Here is a 14,114-nt window from a genome sequence, read left to right as displayed (position 1 = left end):
GCCATGAAGTTTGGTAAAGATATCATGGTCACCAGAGGAATCCTAAGGAATTTGGTGATCCACTTACTCCCTTACTTCTTATCTAACACTACCAGCAAGTCAAAACTTTCTTATTTACTTCTCCATTTTAAATAGCAGTATGTCAGTATCTCTCACAACATTACGCATTTTTGGACAGACATTCATGTACAAGCAGTTAAAAATCTAAATTGTGTCCAATGCTTTGGTTTGTGACCAAATACCTGCAAAACTAATGTTCTTTTAGTTTAGTACTAAATATGACCACTTAGTCTTTGCTCCCAGCTGGTACTATCACATGCAATTTGTCTTAACATTTATATAAAAAGCTGACTAAATGTCTACTGTGATGGCTAGTTTCAAGTCTCTGCAAGCCGCCTGCAAGGTGGGAACAATTAAAAAACCTATGGTGTGCTTACAAAAGTGGTCAGCAGCTGTGTAGTATACAATGTTGTATGTGATGGCATAGAACATGAAAAACCACTGATGCTACAGGATCCTTTAAGGCAGAAACAGAGATCTAAAATATAATTATAACATGATGTAAGAACTTGATTGTAAGAACTGTGTAGGAGCTAAACATTCTCTCAGACGATCTGTTTGCATGCAGGAAGCTGGAAGCTTTCATCTATGATGCTGCTGTTTTGAACTACATGGCCGGGAAGGACGAAGGCTGCAAGCTGGTGACCATCGGCAGCGGGAAAGTGTTTGCCACCACAGGATATGGCATCGCTCTGCAGAAGGATTCCCGCTGGAAACGGCCTATTGACCTTGCCCTGCTGCAGTTCCTTGGAGACGGTGATCCTAATCCTACATAACACAGCACACACACTCTTACTGTACACTATCCTGTGTTTTATCTGTTTGTATTTTTTTCTGTCCGACTGGCACGCTCCATGTGAACCGTGGAATTGGAGTCTGTCCAGTTCAGTGTGTGCTGTGTCAGCAGGGAAGTGGGCTTACAGGGAAGAGTTAATATCCTGCAGAACAGCAGGAAGTGTTAGGGATATGATTATCTCCACTACATACTCACACATATCTTTCCTACCTATACATGCACAAACACACTCACCATGACAGCCACCAGTGTAGAATTAATATCCTCCCTCCTCTGAGAGCTTAAGATCACCCTCCCCACACACACATTTGCACTCACTCTGAGCTTTTCACGATGATATAAGAAACGGTGTGTTTATGGTCAACATACACTAACTGAGAGATAAAATGGGACTTGCTCTCTGGAGGCCACTGGGGAGGACACAGCTCAAGAGGTGGCCACCTGTTCAGAGGCCTGGAGGAGTAGCTTATGTGTCAATGATAGCTGATGGAGATATGTTTACACACTATACATTTTTCTCATCCAATAGGTGCTTCCGATTGCTTCGTTGGCATGGCAAGATGCTTTTACACCGACCAAGCATGAAGATAAAATTACTTTAGAAGACAAGAGTATTTAGAGTGTAGGAATGGTAGCTCATTTTGTACATGCGTAGTATTCATTTAGAAGTACAAGGACACTTCACATCAAAACAGAGAAATCAGACAATTCAAAATTGTTGGATGAATGCAACGTAGTGAATGATCAATATAGTATTACATCTTATTAAATTAGCTTTTAGTTGCCTTGACTTTGGCTGGCTTTAAGCATCCATTTTGCTTTGATATTTCAGGCCCTACTGCATTATTTAAAAAAGCAACAGTAAAATGGATTGAAACTTTATTTCCGCAGTTTAACCCGTCCTAGTAGTAGGAGTAACGGGTTTCAGTGCCTTGCTCAGGGGCACTTTGACATGTGGCCGGAGGAGACTTTAACCCCAACCAATTAACCCCAACCAATCTACCTCTGAGCTACCCTGACATGCCAGACCCACATCAAGATGTTGAGTCGGGGAAGTCGTTATTGGCAGGGCTCAATCTGAGTGGCGGACCAACTCTGAGCCACAAACCACCAAGTTGGTTTCTGACTTTCACAGTCATAACTTGACTTGGATGTGGACATGAGGTAAAAGTTGTAATTTGAAAAAATGACATCAACACAGAGTAAATGGGCAAAGGCTCTGAAATAAGCAATGAGTGACGATGACTGTTGTACAGGCCTTGCAGAGCATCACCCTCAAAGTGTTTGGTTTAACCTCATAATCACAGTTTTGTTTCAAATCCAATGTGGTGTTGGTTCAGAGAAACAACAACAACTGTATGCACTGTATAACACATCCAAGACAAGATATAGATGGTAATCATCAGGTTATTGTAGACTGTCATATCAAGTATCTCATACTCTCTCTTTCTTCTCTCTTTCCTCCCATATGTCTCTGTCCCATCAGGAGATACCCAGCGCTTGGAGACGGTGTGGTTGTCAGGCATCTGCCAGAATGAAAAGAACGAAGTAATGAGCAGCAAGCTGGACATTGACAACATGGCAGGCGTCTTCTACATGCTGCTAGTGGCCATGGGCCTCAGCATGCTGGTCTTTGCCTGGGAACACCTTCTTTATTGGAAACTACGACACTCCCTCCGCAAGTCTCCCAAACTTGACTTCCTGTTGGCCATCAGTAGGGTGAGATTTGCATATTAGTCATTTGATTGATAGTTTTTTTTCAGCCAGGTAGCTTGTTGTTTATGGATCCTCCTCAGTTGTTTTGATTGCTAAATTCCTTGGATAATGAAAGTCGGGTTGAGAAATTGCTTCACTGATTTTTACATTGATTATTTTGTTACGAGGCTGATTGGATTAGTTGAGTAAACAGCTCGGTTGAGATATTGAAAGATTGGCTGGTTGATTACGTGGTTCCTGGTTTGCTTTTTCACTGAAATAGGCTGTTTTTCGTCCAAGTGGCTTTTAGGTGATGATAAATAAGCACAAATGGATACATTTGCATGTAATTACATGGTACCATTAGAGGGTCGTTATAAAATATTAGCTAAAATGGCACTGCATTGTTATTAAGAATGAAATGGGAGGGGAGAGATAAAAAGATAAAAAAGAAACACTAATTCTGGTCTTTACTCAGCATTTTAGTTTGATTGCTTAATGTCCAAGTTGTAATTAGCCTCAATCAGTATTCAGAGTGTTGATGCTTGGGAATGTGGTTATTGAGGCAAAGAGCTCTGGCTGGAGTTGCAGCCAGGGAAATGTCTACGGATTCCAGCCTCTGTGCTCCTCTGCCATGTAATTACACTATTGTGCCTGGATTGGGGTTTTATCAGATTAAAGGCTAAATGACTATCTGATCATTTATCCATATGGGGCGGCCCCCAAGGGCCAAATTAAATTTCAGGATTTTTGCATTCAGAATTGCCAAGCCAACTGTAGGCAGAGACTAGTCATGGGATTTGGCTTATTTGTTTGTCCATGAAGTTAGAGACAGGACTTTAGGCGTGTGTGTGTATATGTGTGTCTGTGTGTGTTTTTGCGTGTGTGTGTGTGTGTGTGTGTGCATGTGTTTGTGCAATCCTCTGAGCTTAAACTGTTTTTCTTTGAGTCCCAGGAGAATGCATAATGAATTAGTGACTAAGTCTTGCCTCAGTGATAAAATGGGATGTTAATGAAATTATTTTTTATTTAACTGCCGGTGGTGTTTTTCTTAGTTAGAAGGTGGAACGTCACTTTGAGATGCACAAATTGAAATTTTGGCCTGTGAAATTGTCTCCTTAGGACAGCTACGTTGATTCAAGGTTGAACAGTTTGTGGCTAACTATTTATTTAATTACAAAGGATTACGTGATGTATACTTGATTCTCTCCTCATTCTTTTCTTTATCTTCTTCATTCTTTGTCATTCTGTTTCATCTATCAGGGTATTTACAGTTGTTTCAATGGAATGGAAGATCCTGGGCGTTCATCTGGTTTGCCAAAACCTGACCTGACCTCCAACTACGCTCAAGCAAACATGCTGAAGATGCTTCGCACTGCCAAGGACCTGGTCTCCACTGCCAATGTTGAGACCTCTTTGGACAATGCAACAAAGACCATAGAGCAGTTGAGCCGTCATGGCGGAAGCTTGCCTGTTCGTATTCCACAAGTTGCCACTGAGGCGGTACCAGGAGGATTTGCTTATATAACAGAGAATCATTGCTCCCTAACCCCACCTCTGAGTGCTGTTACCTCTCTGAAACAGCAGAGGGGTGTTACAAGGCCAACACCATTGCGCTACACGCTTCCAACTCGCTCTTCTTCATGTCTGTATGACCAGCCACTTCCAGTGTCCAGCCTCAGCAGCCCCCACCTGGCCTTGGGTGAGCCGCTTCCTCATCAGCACCCGCACCACTATCAGACCACAGGGAGACTCTACGTAGACACCCATCCTCAGTCACCCTTCATTCCCTACACCGATCTCCAACTACCTGACATCTACGCCTCTCACCCAGTTTCCTTGTCTCACAACCAGTATGGCCAAGCGAGCTTCTCCCGACGGAAAAGAAGGTCCAAGAGTTTCCAGTGTGAGGATGAGGATGTAGAGAGGAGAAATCTCAGGGATCAGGGGAAAAATGACAAAAGTCCCATCTATCTGAGTGAGCTCAAAGCCAACCACCTCCAAGACAACCACATCTCCAACCCCAGCATTAACAACATCTACTCAGGGGAGGGGATGTGTCCTCGGGTAGAAAATTACAGCTCCTGGCCCCCGGAGGACCTGGTGCTGAGAGGCAGACGCAGGCACCGCCGCCCCTCTTTCCTCAAAGCCACATGGGGCAATGAGCAGATACGCCAGCAGGACGAATCTCAGTCATCTCTGTCCAGCCAATCACCTTCCACACTGCCAGACCTGTTCCCATGCATTCTCACACCAACCACTCCTGCAAAGGCCTGCAACCCTGCTCACCTTCGAAACAACCTGTGCCTCCCCCGGAACCAGGCCTACCTCCACTTGAGGGAGGACCAGAGGAGGCCCAATGGGCGTAAGGGCCAGAAGCTGCGCTACTCTCACTCCGCCCACCTGCCCACGTATGGAGAGGCAGTGCGACATGGGACTGGGTTAGGGCGGGGGATGGTACGGAGAGCCACCAGCTTGCTCAGCAGACAGTACACCCACTACCTGAACTCATACCCTGGACTACCCCTCTACCATGGGCCCCAAGACCTGCACAACCACAGCCAGGCCTCCAGCAGCCACCCGAGAACCAGCCCAGTGTGCCAGCTGTTGGCATGTGGGGGTGGGCGATGTGGAAGCCAGCGGGCTCTGCTGTACCAGGACAGTGTGTATGGGGCTTATGGGGTCTATCAGGGATCCCAGACTGGATCAGAGGCCCAGGCAGGTAAGGGAGCAGGGGGTCAGCCTGTGGGGAGCCCCTGCGTACTTCGTCCCTGGCGACGAGTGTCCAGCCTGGAGTCTGAGGTCTGATGGGAAACCAATGGAACCTCATGAGATGGATACTGTGGAGTTATAGAGGACAAGACTCTTAAAATATAACCACTGTGGAGAGGGGGACGTGGTTAGATTATTGTAAGGGGAAAAAGTTATGACTTGAAATAGTTGTTGATTTTCTGTGTGATTTTGTGTGGTAAAGAAGAGAAGTTTGGGCCTGCAAATTTTACAGATGTTTAGGACTTTTTTGATCTATACCACAGTAAAATAAGAAAACTCCACTGTTGCCAATTTATCCTCGAGAAAGGTTTGGAAAGCTGGAGTCGGCAGGTTTTACTTACTTGCCACTTTCCTACAACGCTTGCGTGTTTTCTGTGCTTTGATGTGCACTAAGATTTACAACAGTCCGCGGTGTTGGCGCATGGTTAAACTATAACCAGAGTTTTCATGCTGTGTGTGTCGTGTATATTTTATTGTGGATAGTTGGGATTCAGTCTTGGATGTTGTCAAGTAGATGAACCGTTTACAGCTAGGAAGAAGTAGTGGGTGAATGAGGGATTGTCTCTTTCAAAACAGCCATCAAATCCAGCCACTGTTGCTGCGATGAACAAGAGTTTTTCCAAAATGAAAACAAGTAATATTAAAACATTTTGATTTCAGACACAGAAAAGAAGCAGTTTTTTGTCTTTTCAAGACTGTCTGTTAATGAATTTCAGGTAACGTCTTTCAACATTTATAATGTTTTGGAGCTAATCCCTTCAAGTTGTCATTTAGTGATGAGTCAGAAGAAACAGAGACTTTGTGAAAGCAGTCCTTATGAACACAATCTGCAAAATGATGAAGGTATTGGGACAGCACTGACAAGCACTAGGTGTCTTAAACCATGAATTCTTTTTCCTCACTGAGTCTCAGTATGAGGCTGCAGTACAGCACAACATCACACAGGGCCTCACAATAAATCAATTCTGTATCTAAATACTATATCAATAGAGAAAATGTGTAATTTTAAGCAGGATAGTGTCATATTCATGTATTCTACATATGATAAGAATTTATAGTCACTCTTAAAATTTTCTAATCACAGTTCTAGCACATTTTTCTTTTTGTAAAGTTTACTTAAATATTTGTTATTATTGTATTAACTCTTTTCTGTTGGCCTATATTACAATTTTCATCACTTTCTCATTTCCACTCTTTTATATTCCGTCATCATCCCTGTTTTTCCAATTCCCTCTAACTGTTAAATGATCAAATTTAAATGAGGTAATTGAAAGCTATTCTAGTATCTATATTACCTGGCTCCCTCAACCTGTAATTAATCACTTAGACTAATTAAAGAACCTTTTTGGATGAACATGCACGTGCGCCTCTAATTTGTAGAGCCTTTATTTTTGTGTCCATGCCGACTTTGTAGAGATAAATTGTATCCTAATCAAGACATGCTAGTTTTAAAGGGACAGTTTAACATTTTGGACAACGTTTTATACTTCCTTAGGTTTAAATGAGAAAAATGTGTACCACTGTCATGTCTGTTTGTGATTGCAAAGCTACAGCCAGATGGTTATCCGGTTAGCTTAACCTACCATAAAGATTGTAAAGGTCAATTTATACATTTTATGTCATTTGTTTTACTGTTCAAAAACTAAAGTGTAAGTGTAGTGTTCTGTTTTTGTATCTCATTTCCAGTCTTTATGCTAAGTAAAGCTAACCAGCTGCTGGCTGTAATTACCGCACATATGTAATAGTGGTATTAATCTCTCCTTGTAACAGAACTCTTATACGGTGAAAACAGAGGATGAAAAATGAGCAGGTAGAAATGAAAGAAAGATGAAGAAAATGATCAGCTTGCGTATAAGACCTTTTTGGATCTTGTCATATGGAGGTCAGTCGTCTGCTGCAGCATCCTGGAGGAATATCCTTCTGGTGTTTGGGCCACATGTCAGCTTGTGACTGACACAAATACACAACAGAAAAGAGACTGAACCAAGTGGCGATTACAATATTCTTTTACTTCTAATCTTCTGTCAAACTCAAACCTGACAGTGTAGCATTCATGGCACATCTTAAAACGTCTGTCAACGCTCACCTGCAACAAGTTTTGTTAAAGATAAGCTTCTCTATTTCAAGGTGACCTGTTGCCATGGCAATTACCCTCTCCCTATGCTGTTGTCATGACGAGACAAGACTAAATTCTGGAGGCCAGATGAGTAATGTTGGAGACTCCAAACCTTGAGCGCTTTGATTTTTCAATTACTCTCTGCTTTGTTACTGGAGCATTGCTTTAGATTGGACCATAATATTGATTAATACTCTCATACTGAGCCCATATTCTTTTAGTTCAGGGTAATTGGACTTCATTTTATTGCTGAAGAGCAGAAAGGCCTCCGCATGCCTCTGTAATTAAGACATGGTTGTTGGCCCGACATAAAGCCTGGATTTACAAAGGTACAAGTGGATTAGAAAAAAAAACCTTTGTACTAATATTTGATAGTGTGGTTGGAAGAAAGAAAAATGTAAACAGCTGTCTCAGTCTACATTACAAAGCTATACTTTTTTAACACTTGTGTTGTCCTCCCGGGTCACAAAGATTAACACTAGTTGTTTTTTTTCTTCCCTTTTTTTGACATTTGACAACTAGTTTTGGTGGAACATGTGTACGTTCAAAGCTTCGTTTAGTTGCGCAACAGAAAACTCAGATTGGACAGATAGTCTAGCTAGCTGACTGGATTTACCCTGCAGAGATCTGAAGAGCAGTTAACCATAGACCTCATAAATAGACCGGAGTTTAAAAATATAACACAAAGAAAGCAAAAGGTGTCAGGACATCAGAAAATGGACATCGGAAAGAGGGAAATCCGGCAGAATTTCCGGCAGAATAAGAGCAATCCCAGAAGTGGAACTCACTTGTCCATAGCGAGTGCTCTCAACAGTTTTTATTTGTTTATTATTACTGCAGCGTTATTTATTATTACTTCCTCCTTTCCTGGTCATAGTTTCTCTTTTAAATTTTTGTTATTCAGTCATTTTCCTCTTTTTCTGTTTATCTGACAACTCTTTTTGTTCAAAACTACTGGCCCTGTCTGTTGCCTCCCCACACTCGCCCTCCACCAATATGTCCCGCTACTATCCTTCGGCCGGACTGCCCTTGCTCAAGCATTTGTGTTCTTTTAATCATTACTTTATTAGCCAATTTGGGTGGGGAGAAAGCAACGCTGCTCCAGCTGGGTATATGTCCTGGACTGACTTGAGTGTGAGGTAAACTGTGTTAAATCATGTCTCCACCATCTGTAGCACTGTCCTCAACAATTGCGCGACCAGGCCAGATTGTTTCAGATATCTCACAAGTCTTTCAGCAATAGGTCCTATACCCGGCACTTTGTCGGCCAGTCAGTGGGCATGTGGACCGCAATGAAGGACAGTATTAATTAGGTGATCGAGATAAAAAATTCTCCTACATGGTTCCAGGGCTTTGATTATGTTGCTGCCTGTTACCTACACTATTTGGCTGAGGAAGCTAGAATCAAGGTTTCTTTCACCTTTCTTCATTCGGATCTAGGACTAGGTGCTAAGTAACCATGAGGAGATATTTGCCGAATTTGACAAAAAGTGTGTTAGATTAACATCGCTTACTATACCCTACATAAGAGTAAATGGAAGTGACGTGAAACTCAACTTTGTATTGTTGGCACAAATTATTTTTATGAAGGCTTTTTTATCACTTCACTTCAACAACTTCACTTACAAATAATTATGTGATGTATTTAGAAAAAGGTGTTGGCTCTCTTTAGCACCTTGCCTATCAGTTATTAAATATGCAGCCCATCATCACATAGTCAGACTAGTTAATCAGTTAGAAAAATTCTAAGAAATTAAGTTTGTTTTTACACTTTCGAAGAGACAACATCCGCAAGGAGAAATACTGCAAGAACAGGCAAAAAATACTTAAGGCCCTATTTGAACGATCTAAGTGGATGGCGTGAAGCGCATGGCGTAGGTTTGTTAACAGCGTGTCCAAATCAACTTTAGCTAGTTTGAAGGTGGAAAAAAGGGTCTGTGTGCTGGGCGCATAGTTCAAAGAGGTTGTACTTAGTGTCTTAATTAATCTTAGGTTTGTTTTGGGAGTAACATGCAATAAAATAATTAAACCAATTAACCAAGTCATTTATTTCTAGGTCTCCACTAAACATTTGAACTTCTCTACTTGTACCTATACGTACCCAGTAAATATTTTCCTTGATCCTTTTATGTGCAAAATATTTACACCAGTTGAATCTTTAGCATTACCAATTGTTGACAGCAAAGGTTGGAGGCGTTTTGCATGTTTAATAGAATTGTTTCCTTGTTATGCTGTTAAAAAAACCAAACAGGTTTGTTTTGATGAACTGTCCATTTCACCTCTTCATTACACACTAATCATCCAGAGGAGCATATTCATGCCGCTCCAGTGGGGAAAAGGAAGTCATTCATTTCAACAGCCATCAGACGTAAACATCCACAATACGAGGCCAGCTGGGGTTCTACGTCCAAGTGTCATGTGTTATTATTGTTATATGCCCCTGCAACTGCCAGATTTAAATACATGCACATTTCTTATATTTAGTGTTTTGCTGTGGTTAGTAAATCATGCCTTTTTAGCCATAATGGCAGCAACCATCCCTTTGGTTGTTCCAGATTGAAATAATTAACAAATGGATGGATTGATATATGAAATTTGGTCCTGACATTTGTTCTCCTTGGGGTTACTTTATGTAATACTTTTATGACCAAATACCTGCTGAACTAATGACATTCCCACATTCCTTCTTTGTTTCTAGTACCAATTAGCATGTGTGTGTGTGTGTGTGTGTGTTGCCAGGCTACGTGTGTGTAGAGGTTGAATCAGGATTGATGGAGGACCTGTCTTGCTAAATGATGAAAGATGTGAGTTGTGTATATGAAAACATCAATGGAGCACCTGGGACAGGCTGCAAACATCACACAAACACATATACACACACACACACACACACACACACACACACACACACACACACACGGACGTTCAAATAATCTTTGGCTAACCTACATCTGCTCTCATAAAGCACATGCTAAATTGAAACATAGCATCTGAGACAAAGGAGGGGAAAAGCAAAGGCAGGGATGAAGGACTATTATGCAACCTAACCAGCATAAGATTTAATATTCATGTCAGGGGACACAAGAGTCCATAAGGACCACCCTCGAAGCTAAAACATTATTCGTGTATTGACTTACTTACACACATAGACACACGTTACTTATCATATCATGTCATAAATTTGCCTGCAGGGATGTTCCGCTCTTTAAACCAATGTGTGCGTCTGTTCTTTTTAAATAAGATGAATGTCAGATAGTGGTGCAATTGATGTAAGCACACAGATGCTGTATACATGTAGGTACATACAACAAGCAGCAACCTTGACAGGGTTGTCGGCCATAACCAGAGTCACCAGAGGGCCTGAGTCCGCTCTGCTCACACCTCCTGCCTGCGAATAAATTGCTTCACATATCGCAGCAACAGCTCCAGATGCTCTGAGTCACCTTGAGACAAAAGACTGTCCCGCCCGTCCTTTATTGGTGAAAGGGAGGAAGGAGAGAGTAGAGAGGAGGGAAGAAGACAAAAAAATGTGGGAAGAAATCAAAAGAAGCAGAAAAATGGTTGGGACAATGGTAGAGGGTGTTTGTGAGGAGGAGGAGGAGGAGGAGGAGGAGGAGGAGGAGGAGGAGGAGGAGGAGGAGGAAACTAAGATGGCTAAGAAGATGCCTGTGAGGAGGAAAGATAGAGAAGAGGCGAAGAGGCTTTGAGAGGGGATAGAGAGGACAATGAAAGGGAGGTGCAAAGAAAGAGGAGAGGGAGGTATAGAAAAATGAAAGAGGGATATGTAAAGGAAAAATATTAAGTCAGCTGATATAAGAACAGGTAAAAGTGAGCAAAGCAGGATGGAGGGATCTATTTGTGTGTTAGAAAAATGACTAATACATATTAACCTATATTGCAGGATGATGATAACAATGTGGAAAACAAGTAGAAATCTCCCAAGAGTGCCTAAAGAGATCCAACACATCTTCATTTCCTGACAGAAAATGTGCAATCCATTTACAATGATATCCTTATTAAAGGGAGATACACAAACCAAACAAACAACATCATTACTATTTCACTGACATACATGCAGAAACGTGATGTAAATGACAGCTGCTCTGGTTGTTTTGCCTTACACTATCACATTAACTAAATCATCAAAGCAGTACAGCACCCTGAGTGTGACAGCTGTCTGTGCATATGAGAGCACATTTTATTGTGCTACAGTACGCAATTTAACTTTGCATTTGAGATTCTGTTGAGTATGTGTGTGTGTGTGTGTGTGTGTACAGAATCTCGTCTCCTAGACGATTGGATCTGCCAGACAGCAGAAATGTTAATTACTTCAGCAATCTTCAGGCTCAATTCCCACTATCGCTCCCATCTCTGGGACGGGAATGAGCTCGGCCATTCAGGAAGTCTACATCCAGACGAGCCTCCAATTCAAATCAGTTTTGAGGAAGAAAGAATTCAAATAAGCAGACCAATACAGATGGAGTCCCGAGCATGTTCGTGATGGAAATTAAAAATACTTTTATGTCATTACACTTTTTTATAAACGAGGCAATTTAACTTTTCTCCAAAATATCAGAAATGTAAATGTCAAATCCAGAACACACCCGTGAACAAATGACACTTTTACACTACTAATTTGCAAAAGCAAATACACTGAGGAAAATTAACTAAAGCAATGCCCAGATTTTTTTTAATCAACAACGAAGAACCATTGTTAATTGATGTATTGAGTTGCAAAAATGTTGATTCAGAATGTGTCGATACCTGCTCACACTGACACATCATTCTAAGTTGAGTAAACAGTAGCTTCTTTACACGCTCAGCAGTTATGGAGAAAAATTTGGGTTACTTAAGGGGACCTGATGGAACCAATATTCACTCTCTTATAGACTTGTTTAAATTCTTTACCAACACCCGAGGGAATCATCTGGCCTTTAGCTGCTAAATGCTGTGGTGAGCAGGTAGTGCACAGTGAGCGCTATTCACTGAAAAAAGCTGCACACCATGGTTGAAGACGAGGCTATGAGAGTGGCGAGAGTGAACCAAAACAGTAGAGCTGACAGTATAAAGATCAGTAAAGCTGACACATGTAGAGTCATCACTACAACCCACCCCTTTCAACCAAAAACATTGTCATTTGATACATTGTTATTAAAAAAGTGTCGGTTATAGCTGCTTTAAAGGCAAGGTTTAAGGGACATTGTAGAATGGGGACTACTCCGCTAAAGTTGGGAACCTTTGTCATGGTTACAATGCTAGATGTGTGGTTAAGGTTTGGGAATGATCATGATCATGCTGAAAAAAAAAGAAAGAAACAAAGTTGACTCCATGTTGGAAACAGGAAACAAAAGGCACTCTCACTTGAAACTGAAAACATATTAGTAGCATATCAACATCATTTCTAGGAGGCAGTGCTGAACAATGAAGTGGTTCTATGCCTTGCAACTCATGTGGCTTTTTTCTCAGCTTCATATTGATCAACTTGATTTTTCATCCCTTCCAAACTGTCACCGATCTCTATTAGACCAGAGGCCCCAATCCTGGGCGTGCACCAGTCTCCCAATGAGTTTTTTGCGGAGCAATTTCAGTGTGGTACATCCAGGTCTGGGTTTGGCTTACTCAGCCTACTTATCATCAGTCTGAGGATGCAGCCACAACAAGAAGCACAACAAGTCCCCTGTGCTCACTGCTACCTTGTCGAAAATAAGAAAATAAATCAGCTCTTTTGAGGATCTTGTTTTCTGCCTGAAAAGATACACTACATTGGCCTAGCTGCACCCTCCTACCTACTTCTGCACAATTTTCATTTTCCTTCAGTACTACATCTGGATCTGCAGTATATTTGCAGGTTTTCTCCGGTCCAATCAGCGAACAGACGGAGTGGCCGAGGACGATGACGTTGAGGTTGTGAGCTAATTTGAGTTGTAGTTCTGTAATGGCACCGAAGAAAGATACGAGCTAAGCCATTCGGTCCGTTGTGGTAACGCTGCCGAATATCCAGAAGTTAAAGCCCGAGCAAGTAAAATCTTTGCTGAGTTTTATTTTTGGCCATGATGTTGTGGCCCTCCTCCCCACAGGGTTCTGGCAAAGGTAGATTTTCCAGCTTGCTCCGTTAGTGGCTAAGGACAACGCTAGCAAAGCTAAGCCGACGTCACAACCAAACGTTAGCAATAGGTTATGGCAGATCCAGAGTGGCTCTGGGCCGATCCAATAATTTTAACGTCAACAGAGTGCCCGCCTTGAAGAAAGTTAACACTTGTCAATGGAGAGTGGCCAGACTCTCTGTTCAAAGTCTAGTAGGACCAGGCTATTAGTACATAGGTCATCGGATGAAAGACACAGCTGTGATTAGCAGGTGTCGCGCTGCTGACTTCCTGTGAATGACACCATAAAGCACCCACTGTTGCCTCTCCTCTTGTTCTTCCAAGGTGACAGCTCCTGGGTTGTTTTGGCAATGATTACTTCAGCAAATTAACAAAAAAAACCACGATGAGCCGCCAATAGCACAGCCAAGGAACCAGGCCACACACACACACACACACACACACAGCATATCATCAGAGTGTGAACAGACATCCTCCGATCTGCCAACAACAACACACACACACACACACTCACCTTATCCCTCTAATTAACCAGTCCCACTCTCCTGACCCAGTAGCCCAGAGCACCCTT

At 42.1% G+C, this 14,114-nt stretch overlaps 1 protein-coding gene across 2 annotated transcripts in view; it reads left to right on the top strand.

Moving 5' to 3' along the window:
• The window catches only part of LOC117937183 (glutamate receptor ionotropic, NMDA 2C-like), a 51,670-nt gene extending 44,993 nt beyond the window's left edge, over positions 1-6,677 (top strand). For both annotated transcript variants that reach the window (XM_034860966.1, XM_034860965.1), the window contains 3 exons: positions 629-816; positions 2,343-2,575; positions 3,815-6,677. In XM_034860966.1, coding sequence (XP_034716857.1) covers positions 629-816; positions 2,343-2,575; positions 3,815-5,359 — 1,966 coding nt within the window. In that variant the 3' untranslated portion in view covers positions 5,360-6,677. The remainder of the gene's footprint in view (positions 1-628; positions 817-2,342; positions 2,576-3,814) is intronic.
• The last annotated feature ends 7,437 nt before the right edge of the window (positions 6,678-14,114 follow it).

This window comes from Etheostoma cragini, chromosome 21 (assembly GCF_013103735.1).
Source record: "Etheostoma cragini isolate CJK2018 chromosome 21, CSU_Ecrag_1.0, whole genome shotgun sequence".
Taxonomy (NCBI): Eukaryota; Metazoa; Chordata; class Actinopteri; order Perciformes; family Percidae; genus Etheostoma; species Etheostoma cragini.
The sequence above is the reverse complement of the archived record's forward strand: the minus strand, read 5'-3'. Positions and strand labels throughout refer to the sequence as shown.